Source organism: Ovis aries, chromosome 1 (genome assembly GCF_016772045.2).
Source record: "Ovis aries strain OAR_USU_Benz2616 breed Rambouillet chromosome 1, ARS-UI_Ramb_v3.0, whole genome shotgun sequence".
Taxonomy (NCBI): Eukaryota; Metazoa; Chordata; class Mammalia; order Artiodactyla; family Bovidae; genus Ovis; species Ovis aries.
In genome coordinates this window covers 166,272,366-166,295,078 of record NC_056054.1, presented here as the reverse complement: position 1 = coordinate 166,295,078, position 22,713 = coordinate 166,272,366, and the positions used below count along the sequence as shown (strand labels likewise).

Here is a 22,713-nt window from a genome sequence, read left to right as displayed (position 1 = left end):
CCCTCTCTGTTTACTGCACACTAGCTGTTTGCAAGTTCTCAAAAAGCCTTTATTGGGCCTTGCTAAAGAGTTGGGACAGGAGTATTAGAAAATCTGTGGGATTTTGAGGAAGAATTCCAATCTGGAGATCCTGAGAGCCAGGATACCATGAGATATATAGGGTTAATAGTAGAAAGATAAGAATCTGAAAATTTCAAAGGATTTGTCTAGTATTATTCTGTGAGAGCTTTTAATTAGAATTCTGCATACACACACCACCACCACCACCATCACCACCAAAACAATTTAATCCCTTCTACCTATCTTGCCTGGCATGCCATCATGCACTGCAGAATAGGCCTGGGTTTTCCTGATCTCCATTGCCACCTTTCACAGACTTTTTTTTTTTTTTTTCTGATGGAAGGTTTTTCAAGTGTCTTGCTATTATAGTACTTGTAGAAGTAGTTTTTAAAGTACCCAATATTATTTGAATAACGTATGTGTGTTCAGTCCCATCTGACTCTTTGCAACCCCATGGACTGTAGCCCACCAGGCTCCTCTGTGCATGGAATTTTCCAGGGAAGAATTCTGGAGTGGAGCGCCATTTCCTACTCAAGGGGATCTTCCTGACCCAGGGATCAAACCCAGGTTTGATCAATTCATGCATTGCCGTCAGATTCTTTACCACTGCACCCCCTGGGAAGTCCTTTTGATTAATAGCAACGTTAATCTTCATTATCCTTAAAACATTTAACTGACATTGCCATGCTTTTTTGGCCAACATTTCTAGTAAGATCGCTGGCTTTCAGGTGATTGTAGACTGAACCATCTGAAGGTTATAGACTACAGACTACTCATTTCTATGGATGATCAGAAACAACTGAAGACAACTAATTGCCTTGGCTACTCCTTTAACCTTGTGGCTATCGCAGGAAAATTAATGTAAACTCCATATGGTTTTCTTTCTTCTTCTAACATCTTTCCTTGGATCATGGTACCAAGATAGATAAGAGTCATTTGAGCACCATTGTTATGTGATACCTTTTTCACTGCCTAAGAATTAAAGCAAATATTCAATTATTGGGCTTCCCTGGTGACTCAGAAAGTAAAAAGTCTACTGCAATGCAGGAGACCTGGGTTTGATCCGTGGGGCAGAAATATCCCCTGAAGAAGAGAATGGCTACCCACTCCAGTATTCTTGCTTGGAGAATTCCATGGATAGAGGAGCCTGATGGGCCACAGTCCATGGGGTCACAAAGAGTTATGACACCAAGTCCCATGTTAAAATTATGGTTAGTATAAGTTAGCATTGTAGTTCAATTAAACACAAATTATGCCATCAGCTGTGACTTGGGGGGAATCTTTTGAATGTGTTATCAGATAGTAACTTGCCCTGTTTAATACATAAACTTAAGATGCGACATCTTGATAGCTCCTTAATTAGCTTCTCTGACCGTAAAGACGTTGGAATGTTTCACTTGCAGGCTAACTAAGAAGAACATTGAATACATCTGAAACTTATAATTTTCAGTTCTTGGAACATAGTAATGCCTGAAAAGGACTTGCTGATTTTATATATGTACCATTTGTTGAATGGTGAATAATTATATTAAGCATCATTAAAAGTACCTTCGTCAGTGCTGTAAATGGCAAGATGCTTGAAGGACCTCCCGTCAGGAGAGTCTGTATAACGTGGTTATAGAGGTGAGGAAGATTTGGCTCACTCTACAGTGACTTAATTGTAGACCAGAGAGATTCGACCATCTTGAAATGCTGTTCTATTGCTCAGTCATATCCTATTGTATGGATAAGCTATAGCTTATTTAGCTTATCCATACATCTTATCCAACTTGTTTAGCTTGTCCAAATGTGATGGACATTTGGGTTGTTTCCATTTTGGTGTTGCTTTGAATATCTGCGCACAAGTCTTTGCATAAACTTATATTTTCATTCCTCCTGGTAAATACCTATGAATGAAATTGATGGGTTATTTCATAACCAACCAAGAGCTTTCACAAGCAGTGTAAGTTTATGAAATATTTGATGTTCACACCCAGAATGTTGCTCAGACAGTTCCAGTTGCTCCAAACTCTGCATAACACTTGTTATGTGCAGTCTTCATTTTTGCCATTTTTACATATATGGTATCTCATTGTGGTTTTAACTTGCATTTTCCTGAATATTAAGGGTGTTGAACAGGAGTTGGTAAACTATGACCAATGGGTCAAATCCAGCCAACTGCCTATTTTTTTACAAATACAATTTAATTGGAACACATGTATGTCTATTTGTTTCCATAACATCTATAGATGCTCTAGTAGGACAATGATAAAGTTGAGTAGCTGCAGTAGAGAATACCTAGCCTGCAAAGCCTAAAATGTTTACTATTTGATCCCTTTCTGAAAACATCAGACAAACCCTGATGTTACCTTGTCATGCGCTTGTTGGTTACCATATATCTCCTTTAGTGAGGGATGTATTCAAACCTTCTGCCATTTATTCTTAAACACTCTGTTTTCTTATTAAGTAGAAAGAATTCTTCTAAATATTCTGGATACAAGTCCTTTATTAGGTAAATGTATTGCAAATATTTTCTGCCAATCTGCAATTAGCTTTTTCTTTTTCCTGTTAGTCCTTTTAAAGTTCAAAACTAAAGTTTGGCCAAGTCCATTTTATCAGTTTTTTAATCTATATGTCATATCTGAACCGATGAGAATTGACTTAATGATTTTGCTGTCTTAGAAAATTTGACTTTGTACAACAAAGTAAGTGACTGAGCAAGTACACAGGTTGGCAGCGTCAATAGAATGTGTGCAAAGAAAGAACACATGTGAGTAAGAAATATGGTTTATTATTTTAATCCTGAAACAATTTAGTCATTATTTTACTGACATCATTACTATAGCTATTCTTTTACTTAATATCTTGTGGAAATAAATTCTAATCTGATTGTTACCAAACTTGTTATTTAGTACTTTACAATACTGAGAGCTTTACAATATTGAGGCATTTATTGCTACTACACTAATAGAGACTTTTTAGATAAGAAGATAACTTTCATACTTTGAAGTTTTTCTCTTGAAATGATTTTATCAACTTGACAACCTCATATAAACAATTTATACCACATTGTAAATTTTTTTTGAAAGTGTTAAGATAACGTGAAGAGAGATTAAACATGAAAGAATTCCTCCTATTGACTAAGTTGTGATGGCAACGCCTTTCTCACAGATCAGTGACTGGATGTCCGTGGTACTTTAGCTGGCTTACCTAAGCATGTTATGTTTGGGCTATGTTTCTTTACAGAGTTTTATTGAAACTGGCCACAGTTTAGTTAATTTGGTCAGTCGTATCCAACTCTTTGAAACCCCGTGTACAGCAGCATGCCAGGCCTCCCTGTCCATCACCAACTCCTGGAGACTACTCAAACTCATGTCCATCACGTCAGTGTTGCCATCCAACCATCTCATCCTCAGTTGTCCCCTTCTCCTCCCACCTTCAATCTTTCCCAGCATCAGGGTCTTTTCCAGTGAGTTAAGTTTCAGCTTCAGCATCAGTCCTTCCAATGAATATTCTGGACTGATTTCCTTCAGGATTGACTTGTTGAATCTCCTTGGAGCTCCTTTATTGTGCTCCTTATTGTCTGTGTATCCATCACAGTTCAAAAGCATCAATGCTTCAGTGCTCAGCTTTCTTTCTTTATAGTCCAACCCTCACATCCATACATGACTATTGGCAAAACCATAGCTTTGACTATATGGATCTTTGTTGGTAAAGTAATAACTCTGCTTTTTAATATGCTGTCTAGGTTGGTCATAACTTTTCTTCCAAAGAGCAACTGTCTTTTAATCTCATGGCTGCAGTCACCATCTGCAGTGATTTTGGAGCCCAAGAAAATAAAGTCGGGCTATTTCTAATGTTTCCCCATCTTCTTGTCATGAAGTGATGGGACCAAATGCCATGATCTTAGTTTTCTGAATGTTGAGTTTTAAGCCAACTTTCACTCCCCTCTTTTACTTTCATCAAGAGGCTCTTTAGTTCTTTACTTTCTCTCATAAGGGTGGTGTTATCTGCATATCTGAGGTTATTGATATTTCACCCAGCAATCTTGATTTCAGCTTGTGCTTCATCCAGCTTGGCATTTTGCATGATGTACTCTGCATATAAGTTAAATAAACAGGGTGACTATGTACAGCCTTGATGTACTTCTTGCCCAGTTTGGAACCAGTCTATTGTTCCATGTCCAGTTCTAACTGTTGCTTCCTGACCTGCATACAGATTTCTCAGGAGGTAGGTCAGGTGGTCTGGTATTCCTGTCTCTTTCAGAATTTTCCACAGTTTGTTGTGATCTACACAGTCAAAGGCTTTGGCATAGTCAATAAAGCAAAATAGATGTTTTTCTGAAACTCTGTTGCTTTTTCGATGATCCAACAAATTTTGGCAATTTAATCTCTGGTTCCTCTGCCTTTTCTAAATCCAGCCTTGAACATCTGGAAGTTCACAGTTCACATACTGTTGAAGCCTGGCTTAGGGAATTTTGAGCATTACTTTGCTAGCGTGTGAGATGAGTACAACTGTGTGGTAATTTGAACATTCTTTGGCATTGCCTTTCTTTGGGATTGGAATGAAAATGGATCTTTTCCAGTCCTGTGGCCGCTGCTGAGTTTTCCAGATTTGCTGGTATATTGAGTGCAGCACTTTCATAGCATCATCTTTTAGGATTTAAAATAGCTCAACTGAAATCCCATCACCTCCCGTAGCTTTGTTCGTAGTGATGCTTCCTAAGTCCCACTTGTCTTTGCATTCCAGGATGTCTGGCTCTAGGTGAGTAGTTACACCATCGTGGTTATCTGGGTCATGAAGGTCTGTTTTGACTAGTTCTTCTGTGTATTCTTGCCACCTCTTCTTAATATCTTCTGCTTCTGTTAGGTCCATACCATTTCTGTTCTTTATTGTGCCCATGTTTGCATGAAATGTTCCCTTGGTATCTCTAATTTTCTTAAAGAAATCTCTAGTCTTTCCTATTCTACTGTTCTCCTCTATTTCTTTGCATTGATCACTGAGGAAGGCTTTCTTATCTCTCCTTGGTAATCTTTGGAACTCTGCATTCAAATGGATATATTTTTCCTTTTCTCCTTTGCCTTTAGCTTCTCTTCTTTTCTCAGCTATTTGTAAGGCCTCCTCAGACAACCATTTTGCCTTTTTGCATCTCTTTTCCTTGGGGATGGTCTTGATCACTGCCTCAGGTACAATGTCAGGAACCTTAGTCCACAGTTCTTCAGGCACTCTGTCTATCAGATCTCATCCCTTGAATCTATTTCTCACTTCCACTGTATAATTATAAGGGATTTGATTTAGGTCATACCTGAATGGTCTAGCAGTTTTCCCTACTTTCTTCAATTTAAGTCTGAATTTTGCAATAAGGAGTTCATGATCTGAGCCACAGTCAGCTCCTGCTCTTTCTTTTGCTGACTGTATAGAGCTTCTCCATCTTTGACTACAAAGAATATAATCAATCTGGTTTCAGTATTGACCATCTGATGATGTCCATGTGCATAAACTGGCCACAGCCACTCAGAATTCTGGGGTCAACATTAAATGTCTGCTTAGCACCCATGTATGTCTACAGCAAGAGCAGCCTGTCTCCTCTGGTTGATCCAGAGGGTTCTATGAACTTGTAGCGCTCTATCTTTCGTCTGATTTTCTCATTTCACTATCTTCCTTCCTGTTTTTAATGCCACAGAACATGTATATCTTTTAAAAACTAAAAGGGGATTAATTCTAATTTTGTTTTGCAAGGCATTCTTTTTCTTGGAATTTCACAACCTCATTTGGAATACTTAGAGATACCCTAGGGTGTTGTGGAGGATTAGAAACAGCTGTCATAGATCCAAAGTTCTACTTTGACAACATGCAATCTTTTTCTCTTCCAGCCATTCTAGTATTGCTGTCCTGAAATGCTCACATTCTCCATTTTATCTCACTCTTAATTAGTATATGTTTTGTTTCTCATTTAAGATGCAATAAAATGTTCTTCCAGGACTCATTTCTCTGTATTCCTGGGCTTTCCTGGGCAATATATATGCCACTTATGAATGTTTTCCTAGTTAAGCTTGTATCATGTTGTACTTTTTTATTATTATCTTTATTTATATCATTCTTCATGAGTTAGCATGAAGCTCTTCATGCTAACTGTTGAAACATAAAAGTTATTACATGACTTGTGTTCCAGACCTTTAAGCCAGAATTACTCAGAGTGAAGATAAATTTATCAAAGGTTAAAAATTATTATAGGCTGCACTGAGAATTACCCTAAAATACCAGGGAAATTTTTTAAGCATGTGAACTCAAATATTAGTCTAAACATTCATTTGAAGGGACAGTTGAGAAACTTATTCAGATGAAAAGGACAAAATACTGCTTAACCGTTTTGTTGAGGTCTAAAAGGGTCAATGGGGTCATAACTGAGTGAGAAAATGGGGTGTTTGAAGAATCCATGCTGGGTGACAATGTGAGCATAGTTGTAGGGCCAAGGTCTTGTATGCATTGAAGAATATGAGAAGATTTATACTAGCCAAAGACAATTGAGAGATTTTGAGAAGTAACAGATAATAATGACCTACTCAATACACTATAATGACCTATATGGAAAAAGAATCTAAAAAGAGTGTACATATCTATATGTATAACTGATTCACTTTGCTGTATACTTGAAACTAACACAACATTGTAAATTAACTATACTTCAATAAAAAAAAATTTTTTTAAGAGAGTATTCATACGTAGCGAGATAATGAAGGAATTTGAGTTCCTAGTTCCCATAAGGAACTGGGAAGAGAGTCTCAAAATATGAAGTTTGTGGTGCTGTTTTCAGAAGAGATTTGTTTGTGTGCTTTTTTTTTTTTTCTCGGGAGCTTTAAAAGTTTAGCTCTAGAGTGTAGTATGAGTTGGAATTTTGGAGAAAGTAAGTTAGATAAATGCCAGTTAACTTTAAAAATTACATGATGTTGATGTATTTATTGACATGAATTATTAGCGAAAGGGAGAAAGACTGGAGTTATGAAAATGCTGGGCAGAGGAAGCAATAACATTTCCACTTTTGTTAGTAATTCTGTTTACAGCCTTCCTTTTTCTCATTTGGGGCAGCCATCCTTCCCACTTCCCAAGGGGAGGAATAACATGGTACATCTCTGAGCAAAGGTCTAATATGATGATGTTGTGACTCCTGGCTCAGCCCAACAAGAGAGCAGCCAAAGTACATAAAGATTCCTAACCGCTTCTTCCCAACAAGATGTTGGAAACAGGCCAGCTGTTGTTTTGATTTACCACGAGACATGATGACCTTACAAGGTAGCAGAGTATGTGCTTGATTTAGACCTGTTCCATTCCACTGAGCAAGATGGATAACTGTAGAGTTCATCTAGGCATATAACTAAGACAAGGAAAATTGGCTTGGCCAAAATCTGTGTTATACATGTGAGATTATCTATCTATCTATATCACCTTGTCAAAATCTTGTGAAGTCAGGACAAAACATTAGCAGTTAGCATCAATTTGAACATTATAGTATGGGGATTAGCTACTCTGTACTCAACTGAGTCATGCGTGACAAAATTCTTAGCAAAAATGAGAGCATGGAAGCATACATTATTATATGTAAAATAGATAGCCATTAGGAATTTGCTGTATGACTCAGGGAACTCAAATTGGGGCTCTGTAACAACCTAGAGGGGTGGGATGGAGAGGGAGGTGGGAGGAAGTTTCAAGAGGGAGGGAACATAGATATAGCTGTGGTTGATTCATGTTGCTATTTGGTAGAAACCAACACAATACTGTAAAGCAGTTTTCCTTCGATTAAAAAACAAAACAAAACAAAAAAACAAAAAACTGAGAGCAGAAAATCCAGCCCAGTGAGAACTTAAGTTGCGGTTTTGACCCTGCACTTAGCCAGCTGAGTGATGGAGGTGTGGCTACCCTGTCACTTGTGTAGTAAAGAGAACTGGATGAGGTGAGCTGGGGATGAGTCTTCCTCAGACTTTTGGATAAGCCACTCAATATCTCTGGGTTTCAGTTTTGCTGCAAATGTAGGAATAGCGATCAGAGAACCAAGAAACCATAGAAATTTCATCAAATTTTGGTGGAGTACAAAGTACTATATACATACCTGGATATAGCAGTACCAGCTACTGAAGTAAGAGTGGTTCCCACAGCCTGGTTGGTCTCCAAGAGGGGGCTGTTTTCATTTCTTCAAAGGCCTGATGGAAGGCTCCTGTGTGGCTATACTGAGGTGGCTCAGGATGATTTTTGAGTGGAGTAATGTAAATTTAGTGTGATGGATTCAGGAAACCCATGGTATTTAGAGTGCTAACTGGTATACATACAAATCTCTGATTAATGAGAAATGGACTGTGAGTTATTAGCTAAGTAAATACAGTCTTCCCAATAGGTAAAGTATTTTAAAAATGTAAAATCCCAGTGAAACAATGAAAGAAAATAATTGAGGTCCACAATCTCTTATCTAAAACTCTCAGAGTCAGACATGCTTTGGAATTCAGAAAAATCTTTGGATTTTGGTATTGTACTAGGATGCCTAGACTGTGTATTAAGTAACCTCTTCGGTGGGGTCTTGATCAGCACCCTTTAATTAAGCACATTTAATCATAGGATTAAAATGTCTACAATTAGAATCTAGAAAAATAGTACAGATGAACTTATTTGCAAAGCGAAGCAGAGACACAGAAGTGGAAAACAAACATATAGTTGCCAAGAGAGAAAGCGAGGGTGGGATGAATTGGGAGGCTGGAATTGACGTATACACACTACTGTATATAAAACAGATAACTGGTGAGAACCTACTGTATAGCACAAGGAACTCTACTGAATGCTCTGAGGTGACCTAAGTGGGGAGGGAATCTAAAAAGAGTGCGTATGTCTGTGTGTAACTGATTCACATTGTGGTACAGCAGAAACTAATGTATGGTTGTAAACCAACAATGTTTGTTTTATATCCCACGACTGTACAGTGAGATTAAAGGACTATGTGGCTTCATAACAGTTCAGATTGAATTTTGTTGCCAAATTCGTTTGACATGAACTTACAAAAACTTAACAAAGCCTTTTTATGAACTTCTAAACTGTGGCTAAAAAGTTCTGGATGGACCTGATTAAGTAACCAATTACTGACCAATTACTGTGTATCAGCTTTAAGATAATGCCATTTGCACTAACCTTTGTCAGCAATCTGTCAAAGTAGACATCATTATCCATTATCCATAATTTATAAATCAGGAAACAAGAGAAGCGCAGGTTAGTGATCAGCCAGAGGCACCATGGTCAGTATGTGGCAGAAGTGGTTTGAACCCACTTCTGGCCCCAAAGACAAAAAACAGTGCTGTTTCCTTACTGTTTGGTCAAGACCTTTGGTTAGTATGACTGTCCCTGTTGCTTCATAGTTACAAAATAATAATAAGACTGCCTTGAAAATATGGGGTTTCTTTCCTTACTCTGCAGTCTCTCAAGGGAAGTTCATCCAGTGATCATTTATAAAATAATGACACTCAGATGGATCTGGGCCCCCTTTCTGAGCATCACTCTTAATCACCTTACTGTTGGACGTTTCCATGTAGTTGTCTCACTGACCCAGCAATTAGTTCCAAACAGAACTAATCATCTTTTCTCTCTACCCTGCTTCTTTTAGAAAATCTACTCCACCATCTCAGTTATCCCTAAACCAAATCTTATGTACATCCCTCCCTTTCCAACTCTATTAATCACCAAGTCCTTTGGGGTTACAGCTAGAGACCAGCACTGAGGGGCTGGGGATTTCAAAGTGTGGTAATTCAATTTACCAGTAAGAAATTTCAGATCCTTTTTACCAGACAGTACTTGGTATTCTGGTGGTGGTGGCTGAGTCAGTCGTGTACAACTATCGCAACCCCACGGACTGTAGCCCGCCAGGTTCCTCTGTCCGTAGGATTCTCCAGGCAAGAATACTGGAGGGGGTTGCCATTTCCTCCTCCAGGGGATCTTCCCAACCCAGGGATCAAACCCTGGTCTCCAGCATTGCAGGCAGATTCTTTACCGACTGAGCCACCAGAGAAGCCTACTTTGTATTCTAGACTGTTTCATTTGTTATTGTCTGCTTATTTGGGTCTCAAAACTACCTGTGCTTTAGCTGTTTAGGTGGGTGCGCTGTTATCCTTAGTCATTAGATATCACGCTTTCCAGTACCTACGCCTCTCGCCACTGACCTTTGCTCCAAATTTGTCTTGGGATGCTAAAGAGGTGAAGTAACAGCCACCGATATTTTCATTCCCATCTCCAGGTAAAAGGCCAAACCTGAAGGTCCACATCAACACCACAAGTGACTCCATCCTCTTGAAGTTCCTGCGTCCAAGTCCTAATGTAAAACTGGAAGGTTTTCTCCTGGGATATGGCAGTAACTTATCACCAAACCAGTACTTCCCTCTTCCTGCCGAAGGGAAATACACTGAGGCCATAGTCGGTAAGATGTTTGGGTTTCAGGCATAGAAAGAAGAGGTAACAGGTAATGCGTGTTACATGATACATAAATCCTGAAGCATCATTTTTTTTTCTATATCCTTAGTTGAACCAAATGCCATAAATACAAAACATTAAAATTCTTGTAACCCGTAGCACAATTCTTTACATCAAAAAGTATGTAATACTGCAGAAATAATCATTGCCCTTATACCTACAATTCCTGACCATATAACTAAGCTTGCATAGGGAAAAAATAGTTAAAATAACTGGGCTTAAATCTCTGTAACATAGCTTGTTTATGTGGATTAATTTTCCTTCCTGCTGTGTCTTTACTTTCTTCTGGTAGAAAATATCAACTTCAGCTTTCTGGGTGTCTCTGCATGACATGCTACCTTTAAAAAGAAAAGACAAAGCATTACTATTACATTAAACTTTAGAATATTTCAGACAAAAGGTTAAAGCTTGTATTTGTGTTATAACATTTTAAATCTTTAAAAATATTTTAATCACATTAAATGTAATTTGAGGATGTGAGCACTGTCAAGCCTTCTCCAGATTTGCAAACGAAACATTTTAAAGGATAATTAAAAAAAAAAAAAAAGGAATCCTCAATTTAGAATGCTGTCAAAGTCTTCCTGAACAGACTAAGATTAGGTTTGTATTTTGTTCTACTGCTACAATTATTGCTAAATAGCTTTTCCATAGACTTTGAAGTTTAATCCTGTAATATGAATTACTATATACCAGATCTATATGCAGCGAAGTTAAAGATCAATCAGTTTTTCCCAAGAGCTCTTTCTCACAGAGAGGTTCTCATAGATAAGTCTCTCTTGTACTTTAAAAATTAGGCAAGAGAGTAACATTATTAGCTATAAATGCCTATGCTAAATTTTGCACAAGATAAGCACGTTAAAAGCAAACACATCAGTTTGTTACCCCACAAAATTTGAGAATTAGGCCCTTTGACAAGGGTAAAAACATTAATCTTGATCATATAAACCATAAGGAATTTGAAAATTTGCAAATATTCCTTCAACATATTCACTCTTTACTATTAATATAAAAAGTGGCTGGGAGCTATACATGTATTCCTATACAAACAGAAACAGATATACTGTCCCTTTATTTATTGAGCATTAGAAATAACATTTTATTTATCATAATTTTTATCCTTAGTTATATAGATTGAAAATTTGGTTAATAATACACATCCTTATGAGGCAAAAGGCATCCTATCTTAAAGTGACAGAAGTCAGATTGCTAATGAAAAATATATGTAGAAAACTATAAAGAAAATTTCTAGCACAAATATTTCAAGCTTTTATTTATTCAATAATGAGGGATGGTCAAGTGGAATAGGTACCCTTTTATTTGTTTCAACTCTTAAAACTTCTTATTATGAAAAAATTCAAACATTTAAGAAGAAAGAAACCTATAATGACTCTTGCGTATAATGTTGCAACTTGAATATTGTCACTCTTTTGCTCATCTCTTTCCATGTATTCCTCATATTTGCTCATATAGGTATTTTAAAGCATAGCTAAATATTATATTTGTATAGTCTTTAAGCACTTCAATGTGCATCTCTAACAGATAAAGATATTTTTAATAATGTCTTACTTTTATCATATTATAACAATAACCTGATTATATTGTTTTATGCCTAGTCCATATTTAAAGTTCTCTGGTCATCTTTAAAAATGCCCTCTTTGAGCTGTTTCTTTTTTTAATCAGGATCCTATATGGCCTACATGTTAGGTTTGACTGTTACCATATCATAAGTCTCTTTTATTGTATAACAGCCCTCTCTCCCTTCTCTCTTTAAATGTCATTGATTTGCTGGAGAAATTTGATTATATATTCTGGTCCACATTCTGTATTTACCTGGCTGCTTCCATGTATTTTTGAACTGGTTCCTCTATCCTGGTATTTCCTGTGAAAGCTATTTTGATTTGGAGGCTGTATTAGATTTGGGTTAAGCATTCTCAGAAAAGAATACATTATAGGTGGTATTATTTCCTAACAACTCACAAAAGAGGTATATAATGGCTGGTGTCATACTTAGTAATGTTAATACTGTTTGTTATGTTTAGGTGACCTCAGCCTGACCCTGCCATTATAAAATTCATCATCAAATTTTCACTTAATGGTTTTAGCATCTATTGATGGTCAAGGCCCAGGTCCATTGTTTTATACAGAGGTTGTAAAGTGACAATTTTACATTTTAGAAAGAATCTAATTCTATAATTCCTTTTGCATTTTTTAACTGAAATTCTATATTAAAGAAGAATTTTCTTTTATTTACTTTTTCACTTTCCTTATACAGTGTTTAGGAAATACAAGACAAATTCTCATTGTAATAAATTGATGCCTGGAAATCTGCAATGTTGACCAATGATACTGTTGTTTGTTTTATAATCAGTAAGAATGCATTAGTTATTTTTATTGATTTGTAAGATATTTAACAATTTTTAATCATTATTTCACTTATCCATCCCTTACAGTTATTCTCAGTGTCATTTAAATATGGTTGATTGTTTAACCTTGGTTCACTATTAAACTGTGAACTTTTAAAGTTAATGTCTTTTTCTTTGGTTATTCATACCAGAATGACCTACATTGAGTAGACAGGCAATAAATATTTGTGGCACTGAAATCTGAACAGAGTCAAGTCTGTGTAGCATATTTAGGCTGGAGGAGGCTATGAGAGACTGTCTAGTCTAGGCTCCTGTCATCGGGCTAGTACATAACTAAGCCATCCAGGTATATAAAACATCACTGTGTTTCTTAAAGATCTTTAAGCATAGTGATTCCCAAACTTCTCCTGGAAGGCTATTCTAAGCAGCATTTTAAAAACTCTTAATTTATCCTTTAGATTGATATGTTCTTTTCGTTTATTTTCTTTCTCTTCTAGTATGCTGGTGGAAGATGAAAAAACATTCTTAGATTTTACTTTTCCATATTTCTTTATGCCAAGGAATCTGTGTGCTTCTGTTTTTATTACTTTGAAACAGACTTGCATTTCTGAATTAAATGTTATTATCTGGTTGCTTAAGTTGCTTATAGTCTTTTTTTAATGATTATGGTTCTATTAATGGCTCATAAATGGTTAAGTATCTGCATACTAGTTTTCAACTGCCACTGTAACAAATTACCACAAACTTGGGTGGCTTAAAACATCACAGATTAATTACGTTATATTTATGTAAGGTACATCTACCTGGGAGTAGTGACTTCTGATGTGAAGCACTGTTGGGAAACTCTTTAGATATTTTTTTGTCTCTTTCTACAGCTGGCAAATGAATTCTTTCCCATCCTAGTAGTAGTAGTGCAGTATTAGTCGTGTCCAACTCTTTGCGACCCCATGGATGTAACCTGTCAGGCTCCTCTGCCCATGAAATTCTCCAGGCAAGAATACTGGAGTGGGTTACCATTCCCTTCTCCAGTGGATCTTCTCGACCCAGGGATCAAACCTGGGTCTCCAGCATTACAGGCAGATTCTTTACCATCTGAGCCACCAGGGAAGCCTTTGCAGAAGAGGTTTCTGGCACCGTCTGCCAGGTCAGTGGTGGATTCATGTATTTTGTGGGCAGTTAAGGAACATCTGGGCTTTCCAAGTGGCAAAGAACCCATTTGCCAAAGCAGGAGATGTAAGAGACTTGGGTTTGATCCCTGGGTTGGGGAGATCCCCTGGGGGAGGACATGGCAACCCACTCCAGTAATCTTGCCTGGAGAATCCCATGGACAGAGGAGCCTGGTGGGCTGCAGCCCATGGGGTTACAAAGAGACGGCCATGACTGAGCACATGCACAGTTCTATATGTGAGAAGCCCAACGTGGGTCTCTCTTGGCTAAAGTCAAGGTTGTGGCAAGGGCTGCATTCCCTTCTGGAGGCTCTGAAGGGAAAATCTGTTTCTGTTTTTGCAGTTTCTAGAGGGGCCCACATTCCTTTTCTACCTTTAAATCTAAAAATATGATACAAATGAATACATAAACAAAACAGAAACAGATTCACAGAAACAGAGAACAAACTAGTGGTTTGTTCCCTATTAGTGGGGGGGGAGTCCCGTGGACTGCCAGGAGATCCAACCAGTCCATTCTGAAGGAGATTAGCCCTGGGTGTTCTTTGGAAGGAATGATGCTGAAGCTGAAACTCCAGTACTTTGGCCACCTCATGCAAAGAGTTGACTCATTAGAAAAGACTCTGATGCTGGGAGGGATTGGGGGCAGGAGGAAAAGGGGACGACAGAGGATGAGATGGCTGGATGGCATCACTGACTCGATGGACATGAATTTGAGTGAACTCTGGGAGTTGTTGATGGACAGGGAGGCCTGGCGTGCTGCAATTCATGGGGTCACAAAGAGTCGGAAACGACTGAGCGACTGAACTGAATTGAACTGAGTGGTTACCAATAGGGAAAGGGAATGGGGAAGGGGCAAGGAATTAGGAGATACAAACTATTATGTATAAAATAGAAAAGCAACAAATATGTATTATACAGCAAGGGAAGTATAACCATCATATTATAATAACTTTTAATGGAGTATAATGTTTAAAAATACTGAATTACTGTGCTGTACACTTGAAACTAATATAATATTCTAAATCTACTACAATTAAAAAAATCCAGCAACATTGGGTCAAGCATTGCTCACACCACATTGCTCTGATCTCTTTGGCCTCCTTCCACTTTTAAGGATCCTTATGATTATATTGAGCCCACCTGGATAATCTAGGCTACTCTCCATATTTTAAATGGATCTACATTCTTCATTGTACCTGCAACCCTAATTCTCCTTTATCATGTAACCTAAGATATTCACAGGTTCTGGAGAGGAGGATGTGGGCAATCCTGGAGGGCCATTATTCTCCATGGCACAAACTGTATGTTTGAAATTTGTGTCTCTATTCCCTTTCTGCTACCAGTTTAGGGTATGATCTTTCTCAATTCTGCTCATCTGTAAAACAGTAATGAAGTCTATTTTTCACAGATGTGCTGTGGGCGTGTTAGTAAATTCATGATCATAGAGATGAGTTGAAATCCCTTGGGTGCAAGTTGCACGAGCAAAGAATTTTTATTTCTTTGTGTAAAAAAAGCACCACTTACATCCCTTCTTCTTACTTTATTCTGTAAGAGGATAGTAGTATTTCCTCAGTTGCACCAAACTATACCCAAACATTGTAACTTACTTGTTTTCAAAACAAATATTACATGCCATTTTGTCTGCCCCATTCCACTTCTTGAAGTGTTTAAGATCTCACCACTGAAATGAGAAATGGTTGATTTTTCAGAAATATTGAAGTTAACATTGAATGATATGTGGACTAAATAATCATTTTAACCATTTCTACTTTTATTTTAATATGTATTTAGTATTGACAGAGGTATTTTCAAAGTAATGTTCTGGTCTTATATGTAAAACTAAAAAACATTAAAAAAATTCCCTTTTGCTATTTATGAAACTTCTGTAAAACTTGTACTGTTGTAGGATCTTCTAAGATTTTTGTAGACTAATTGGAGCAGAAGAAAAAGGAGTATTTTCCCAGATGAATATTAATAACTATTACTGGCTTTGAGTCTTGCAATGATGTGGTAAAACATGATTCTCATATAATAGATCTGAGGTTCCCATATCCTTTTTTCCCACATCATCAATGCTCTCATTCTGGCTTACATATCCAGTTTTCGCTTTGTTACTTTTGTGTTCAGCTGTTGGTAATTTTGCAAGTGTCCAAAAATGAGAATATTTTGACGTTGAATCTTTATAGACTCATACTTTATAATGTTCTCTTGACCTCTGAAAATATGTTAATCAGTGTCAGCTGGCAAGGAAAAAGTTATATTCCATCAATCTTGAAGAGCAGGTTAAGGAGTTATTTCAGTATCCTTACTGCAAATTGGAAAAAAAAAAATCATGTATTTATCACTACTAGGAATTCTGATTAAAGGATTTCTTTCAACTAGGTGTTAGGACTCCAAAAGGATTTGAGGGCAAATTTCTTAACCCCCGCTATTCTCACAGCTGCTAACCCTTACATTAACTGCCCTAAAGAGAATGCGCTTTTCATGCTCAGACTCACAGTCTTGCCTGTAGCCCCTCAGAGTTATTCCTGTGCCAGGGTGCATGTGCTAAGACACTCTGCCTTGGAAGGAGCCTGCATCAGAATGCTAACATCTGCATTTAAGAAAAGATTCTCCTCTGCCTGGAGAGGCAGCATGATTTGGGGAAAGAATAAGTATGTTTTCAGTGAGACAGACCTGGGTTCAAACTTAACCCAGTTACTTACTTTGGAGTAGTTCTGGGTAGGCCACTTAACTTGTCTCAGTTCATTTTTTTCATCTATAAAATACGTTATGAATACTTCAGAATTGGTGATGGACAGGGAAGCCTGGCATGCTGCAATTCATGGGGTTGCAAAGAGTCGGACGCGACTGAGCAACTGAACTGAACATAAAGAGGAGGTATGTTTTATAATTGTTTATAATTGTCGGTTGCTGTTATAACAAACTGAGTGGTCTTGGATAATTTACTTAAGCTTTTTGAGCTTTGTGTAAGATCTCTGGGGTAGATTGCTTTAGCAGACTGTCAGTGACTTAAAAGAAGTAACCATACTCATCCGTTTAACTGCAACTAAGTGTTTCCTTGGAAGGGATAAATCCCCAAATGGAGAAACACAATAGGCAGCAAAATCTAAGACTCAGAACACTTGGAGCACACGTGACTGTCTTCCATAGTCAGGTCATCTTTTAGTCATTACTGGGGGGAGTTCCTATTCAGTGACTTTGAGCAGAGTCCTCAGGTAACTCTCAAGAGTTTCACAACTGTGGCCTCTTAAGGAGAAGGTAAATCCTCACAAGATACAGTTGAAAGGATTTGGTATTCCAAGATTTCAATGTTCTAATCTGTCTTACTCTAAGAAAGCAATTTTAAGCAGGAAAGTAGAAAGAATTTTGACCTGTCTTACTAAATATAGATAAAATTAAGAGCCGAACCCTGTTTCGTTTACTTTAACTGATGGTAGTTTTATCTTAAGTTCAGGTCAAAATTTAACCATCAGTTCCTTATTTTGACATTTCTTTCTTGCTTTTATTTCACTGGGGAAATTTTTGTTTAAGTTTTTGAATAAAATTTATTTACAGTGGTTCAGGTATGAATATCAATTATATGTTTATATGTGTAATTTATATTCCTGTAGATATTAACACCCTTACAAGTTTTACCCTTAATTTTTACATTTGTATAGAAAGCAAAAACATATGCACAATTTTCTGTCATCATTGCAACCATTAGAACTTCAGTTGTCTTTTTTTCTCTGTATAAAAATACTAGCATGTGGTCTATTCATTTTTATGGAAGTGGGATGAAATACAAAATAATAGAGATTGCTACTATTCATTATATGGAAGGATAAATACTACCTAATGGCAGAAAGTGCAGAGGAACTAAAAAGCCTCTTGATGAAAGTAAGAGGAGAGTGAAAAAGTTGGCTTAAAGCTCAACGTTCAGAAAATGAAGATCATGGCATGTGGTCCCATCACTCTATGGGAAATAGATGGGGAAACAGTGGAAATAGTGTCAGACTTTATTTTTGGGGGCTCCAAAATCACTGCAGATGGTGACTGCAGCCATGAAATTAAAAGACACTTACCCCTTGGAAGAAAAGTTATGACCAACCTAGATAGTATATTCAAAAGCAGAGACATTACTTTGCCGACTAAGGTCCGTCTAGTCAGTTCAGTTCAGTCGTGTCCGACTCTTGGCGACCCCATGAATCGCAGCACGCCAGGCCTCCCTGTCCATCACCATCTCCCGGGGTTCACTCAGACTCACGTCGATCGAGTCCATGATGCCATCCAGCCATCTCATCCTCGGTCATCCTCTTCTCCTCCTGCTCCCAATCCCTCCCAGCATCAGAGTCTTTTCTAATGAGTAGTCATGTATGGATGTGAGAGCTGGACTGTGAAGAAGGCTGAGCACTGAAGAATTGATGCTTTCGAACTGTGGTGTTGGAGAAGACTCTTGAGAGTCCCTTGGACTGCAAGGAGATCCAATCAGTCCATTCTAAAGGAGATCAACCATGGCATTTCTTTGGAAGGAATGATGATAAAGCTGAAACTCCAGTACTTTGGCCACCTCATGTGAAGAGTTGACTCATTGGAAAAGACTCTGATGCTGGGAGGGATTCAGGGCAGGAGGAGAAGGGGACAACAGAGGATGAGATGGCTGGATGGCATCACTGACTCAATGGACGCGACTCTGCGTGAACTCCGGGAGTTGGTGATGGACAGGGAGGCCTGGCATGTTGCGATTCATGGGGTCACAGAGAGTTGGATACGACTAAGCAACTGAACTGAACTGGAACTGAACTGAATGACAAAAAAGAAGTGAATATTTATTGTGGAAAGTGCCATCAGAAAGTTGATGGTGGATTCACTGAAGAAAAGTAGCTGGAGTTTGAAAATAACTGAAGGAACCATTTAAGGACTTAATTAAGCTGAAAAATAGCTAGTGAAAGGAGCAAGGTAAACTAACCAGAGGAAAAGATACACTGTCTGTCATTGAAACCATCTCAGTTCCTATCTTCTCTGGCAGAATCCTTAGAGAGTTAGCAAGAAACTTGAGCAGAGAGCACGGAATAGCAACAGCAGTGAATATAAGATAGTCCCAAAATGCAGATGAGGGATATGATAGCTGTGGAGGAGTAAGTATTAGTGTCCTTTGTTACACATAAGGAAAGTGAATCTCTAAGAGCTTCAAGTAAACTTCCAAATGTGTCAAAGCTGGTAAATGGCACCAGTGTTTGAACTCAGGAAGTCTGGTTTGAGAACCTGAGCTCGGAAGCACTGTAATTTTATCTGTTGTTCTACAGTGGAAAATCTACATAAGAACCTGATTTGTTTCTTCTATAATGCTCTTTATTTATTAGAATGTTCTTTAAACAGTAAGGGCTTCCCTGATGTCTCAGACATTAATGAATCTGCCTGTAATGCAGGAGACGAGGGTTCGATCCCTGGGGCAGGATGATACCCTGTAGAAGGAAATGGCAACCCACTCTAGTATTCTTGTCTGGAGAATTCCATGGACATGGAGAGGAACCTGGCAGTCTACAGTCCATGGTGTCACAAAGAGTTGGACACAACTGAGCAGCTAACACTATCAACAGTAAGCAGAAACGTCTTGCATCATGGAAGGAGCCATTAGATCCTTAAGGCTCATTAAGATTTAAATGAGTTAACATCTGTGAAGTAGTTGCTATGTCCACAAAACTTGTTCTTTTCTACCCATTCCACTGTCACCATCACCATCTTTGTTTAGTGAGTTGCCCATCTGTGAAGCCCTACTGCCCTACTCTCTACAAGGCCATATCTGTCCAAGGAAGTCAATATTTTTGTCTCTCTCCATGAATATCCTAGAGGCTAAGCATTCTCTTTGACCATTATTCTTAATAAACTATTTGTTTTTATTCTGGGGAGTCTTGTCTATTCCCAGACTCTTCCCAAATAAAAAATTCTGAAGAGGTAAGAACACTGGAAGCCTCAGATTTCTTTTTTCACATCCAGTGTTGTCATAATTTAGAAGCACAGTGAATGAGTGAATGGGTGAGAGGAAAGGGAGAGACCCAGGAATCTGAAATAGCTATGGGTCTCATTTAGATGGGTTTTCTCTTTTGTTTAAACTGTTTTCAAAACGTCGTCTAATTCTCATTTGGTTCTTTCTCTGGAAATGATTTTTACCACTGGGAAGTATTTGGCTTTAAATCGTCAAGATTAACCCAGATTTTTCATTAAAACAATAGGAATCTCAGAATCACTTGATTTTCCTCCAGGGTGCAAAATTTAGCAGAATTTGAGTAAGCTTCAAAGGGGAATTTTTAAGAGGTTGGCCTAGTGGGTACCAATTTCTTAATAAATTTTATGGCACCACCAAAATAATTCACCATAAGTTCATACCAGAAAAGCCTTGTTTGATAATAGATGCCCATTTCACCTGTTTTGATAAAGATAACATCTTTCCAAGGTTCTGTTTTTTCTATTGGATTCAGTGTTTCCATGGTCTTCCTGGCCTCACCAAACAGTAGATAAACTGTCTCCAAAGTTATCTTTTCTTGGAAATACAATAAAAGAAACTTAATATTCCAATATAAAGCACAATTTTTTTCCAATGTATTGCATAATGCACTGAGACCAAAATCTAACTTTTACTTAGTTTATTCTTAATTATATCTAGAAGGGTTCTGCAAAAGAGCTTATGGCCCTTTGGCATGAGTCAAAGGTATGCACTGTCCAAGACTTATTGCAAAAGGCTTGTTGATAAGAAGTGGATTTAATTAGAAAGACAGCTGCTAATAGGGTAAATTAGCAGGTTATCTGGAAGAGATACAAGATAATATTTAGACTTTATAATTTATTTTTCCTAAATTTCCATATTTTCCGTTATAAATTCCATCTCAAAACCAAAGACTACCATCAAATCCTAATTTCCTAACTACTCCCGTTATTTCTTCAACATTTTACTTTCCCAGGACACAACGCTCTCTGTCACATACCTGTCTTGTCTGAAGCACTATGCTGTGAATATCAGCATTTAGTCACATTCCGGTCTAGGTTGTTCCAGTTTCATTATTTTGCTTTTGTTTGCACTAGTCATATTTTAGCAGCTAACTAGTGAGTTGCTCAGGGTGAGAGCTGACCGTCATCATCCCCACGTACTCCATGATCAGGGTCAGTAGGTCCGTGGATGTAACAGCTGACTGTCCAGAGTCTGCTGGGAGTTTGCTGGGCAAGTCTCCCAGTTAACACAGTAAACTCTCTTTGCCTAGGGTAGAAATCTCTAGGAGAAAAAAGAAATTATTCAACTGGCTTACAGTGTTGACTCTGCCCTATTTCTCAGACCAGCTTATGGCTTACATCTGCTGTTGTGGCTTAATTATTAATAGTGCTCCCGTTTCTTTCAAAAGTGTCCCAGTTTAGTTGAAAAGTTATAGCTTAGTACACATGTGGGTGAAAGCCTTGACCTCATAGCATCATCCCCCAGTCTTTCATTGCCTGATTCCAAGCTAACAGTTCTGCCTTTTCTCTACCACTGGGGGTACTCCTCAAGAGGAAGATATTCCCCCAGACTGGCATTCATTTCATTTATCAGGCTGAGTGCACAGTAGCTGCTCACCAAATGCTGGATTGGAACTTCTCACCAACCCATGAGCTTATACTGTAATGTCATTGGGGAGCTACAATGTGTTGGGCTGAGGGCTTTACAGAAAGGGTCATTGACTCCTCACTGCAGCCCCTTGATGCAGGTACTATTAGCATCCTCTTCTTCCCATTGAAGCGTAAATCCCTGAGAAGTGAAGAAAGCCACGTGTGGCAGGCTGGCTTCAGAACCCCTGCATTTGACTACCATGCCATACTGCCTTCCCCCATGGCATTTAAGTATTCTGTGACTTTTGAACTCTATGTACAAACTCATCTCCTGGGAATTATTCCTGACCCCTCACCCCCACATGATGATGCTGACTAGAATATTTGGGAAGAAAGAAGACACCTTGCTGATTTGATGGCCCTGGCTTCCATCTGATAGTGAATGTGACCTAGCTTTGTTATTTGAAAGGACAATATCCAAGTAAAGTTGTGATTATTCAGTCATATTTCCTGTAGAGATGATATTAGCAAAGTGATGAATTCACTGGAAAGTGTGTGTGTGCAGGCTGTCTATCAGGGGCAAGTCCTTGCCAAACATTAAATGAGTTCACAGACAACACCCTACACTAAATTTCTCTGTGGGGTGCACCTATAAAGCACAGGCAAGGAAAAAACTACTGGCGATGAAGTCAGCAATGTTAATGTCTAACAGGTCTCTAAACTGGGAAAGGATGTGTGCTGGCTGTGGTGGCAAATGGTATGAGAAATGGTTTAAGTATTTGTTTCCAGTGTCAGGGTGAGAATTTGTCAGAGCTTGCAAGTGAGGCAGGGTTAGCCTGGGATGGGAGCTGAATGAGCAGCCCCAGATGGGAAGCTGTGGCGACAGGAAATGCAGGACTGCCTGGACCATCCAGGCTGTGGTGGGAATTGGGAGGCAGGGGGAGGGGAGACCTGGCTTTCCAGGCATGTGACCAGTGGACTCAGAGGAGCCCTGCACTGAAGGTTAGTGCTTTGCTGTCATGGAAATTTTCGTAGGTTTACTTTTCGTTTGATTTTATCAGTCAGGTGGGATGGGACAATGGAATGTGTGC

The 22,713-nt window shown here is 38.3% G+C and overlaps 1 protein-coding gene across 50 annotated transcripts in view; it reads left to right on the top strand.

Annotated features, from left to right (window-relative positions):
* ABI3BP (ABI family member 3 binding protein) overlaps nt 1–22,713 on the top strand; it is a 293,296-nt gene that overhangs the window by 74,177 nt on the left and 196,406 nt on the right. For all 50 annotated transcript variants that reach the window (XM_060416671.1, XM_012188960.4, XM_060416802.1 and 47 more), the window contains exon 2: nt 10,304–10,483. In XM_060416671.1, coding sequence (XP_060272654.1) covers nt 10,304–10,483 — 180 coding nt within the window. The remainder of the gene's footprint in view (nt 1–10,303; nt 10,484–22,713) is intronic.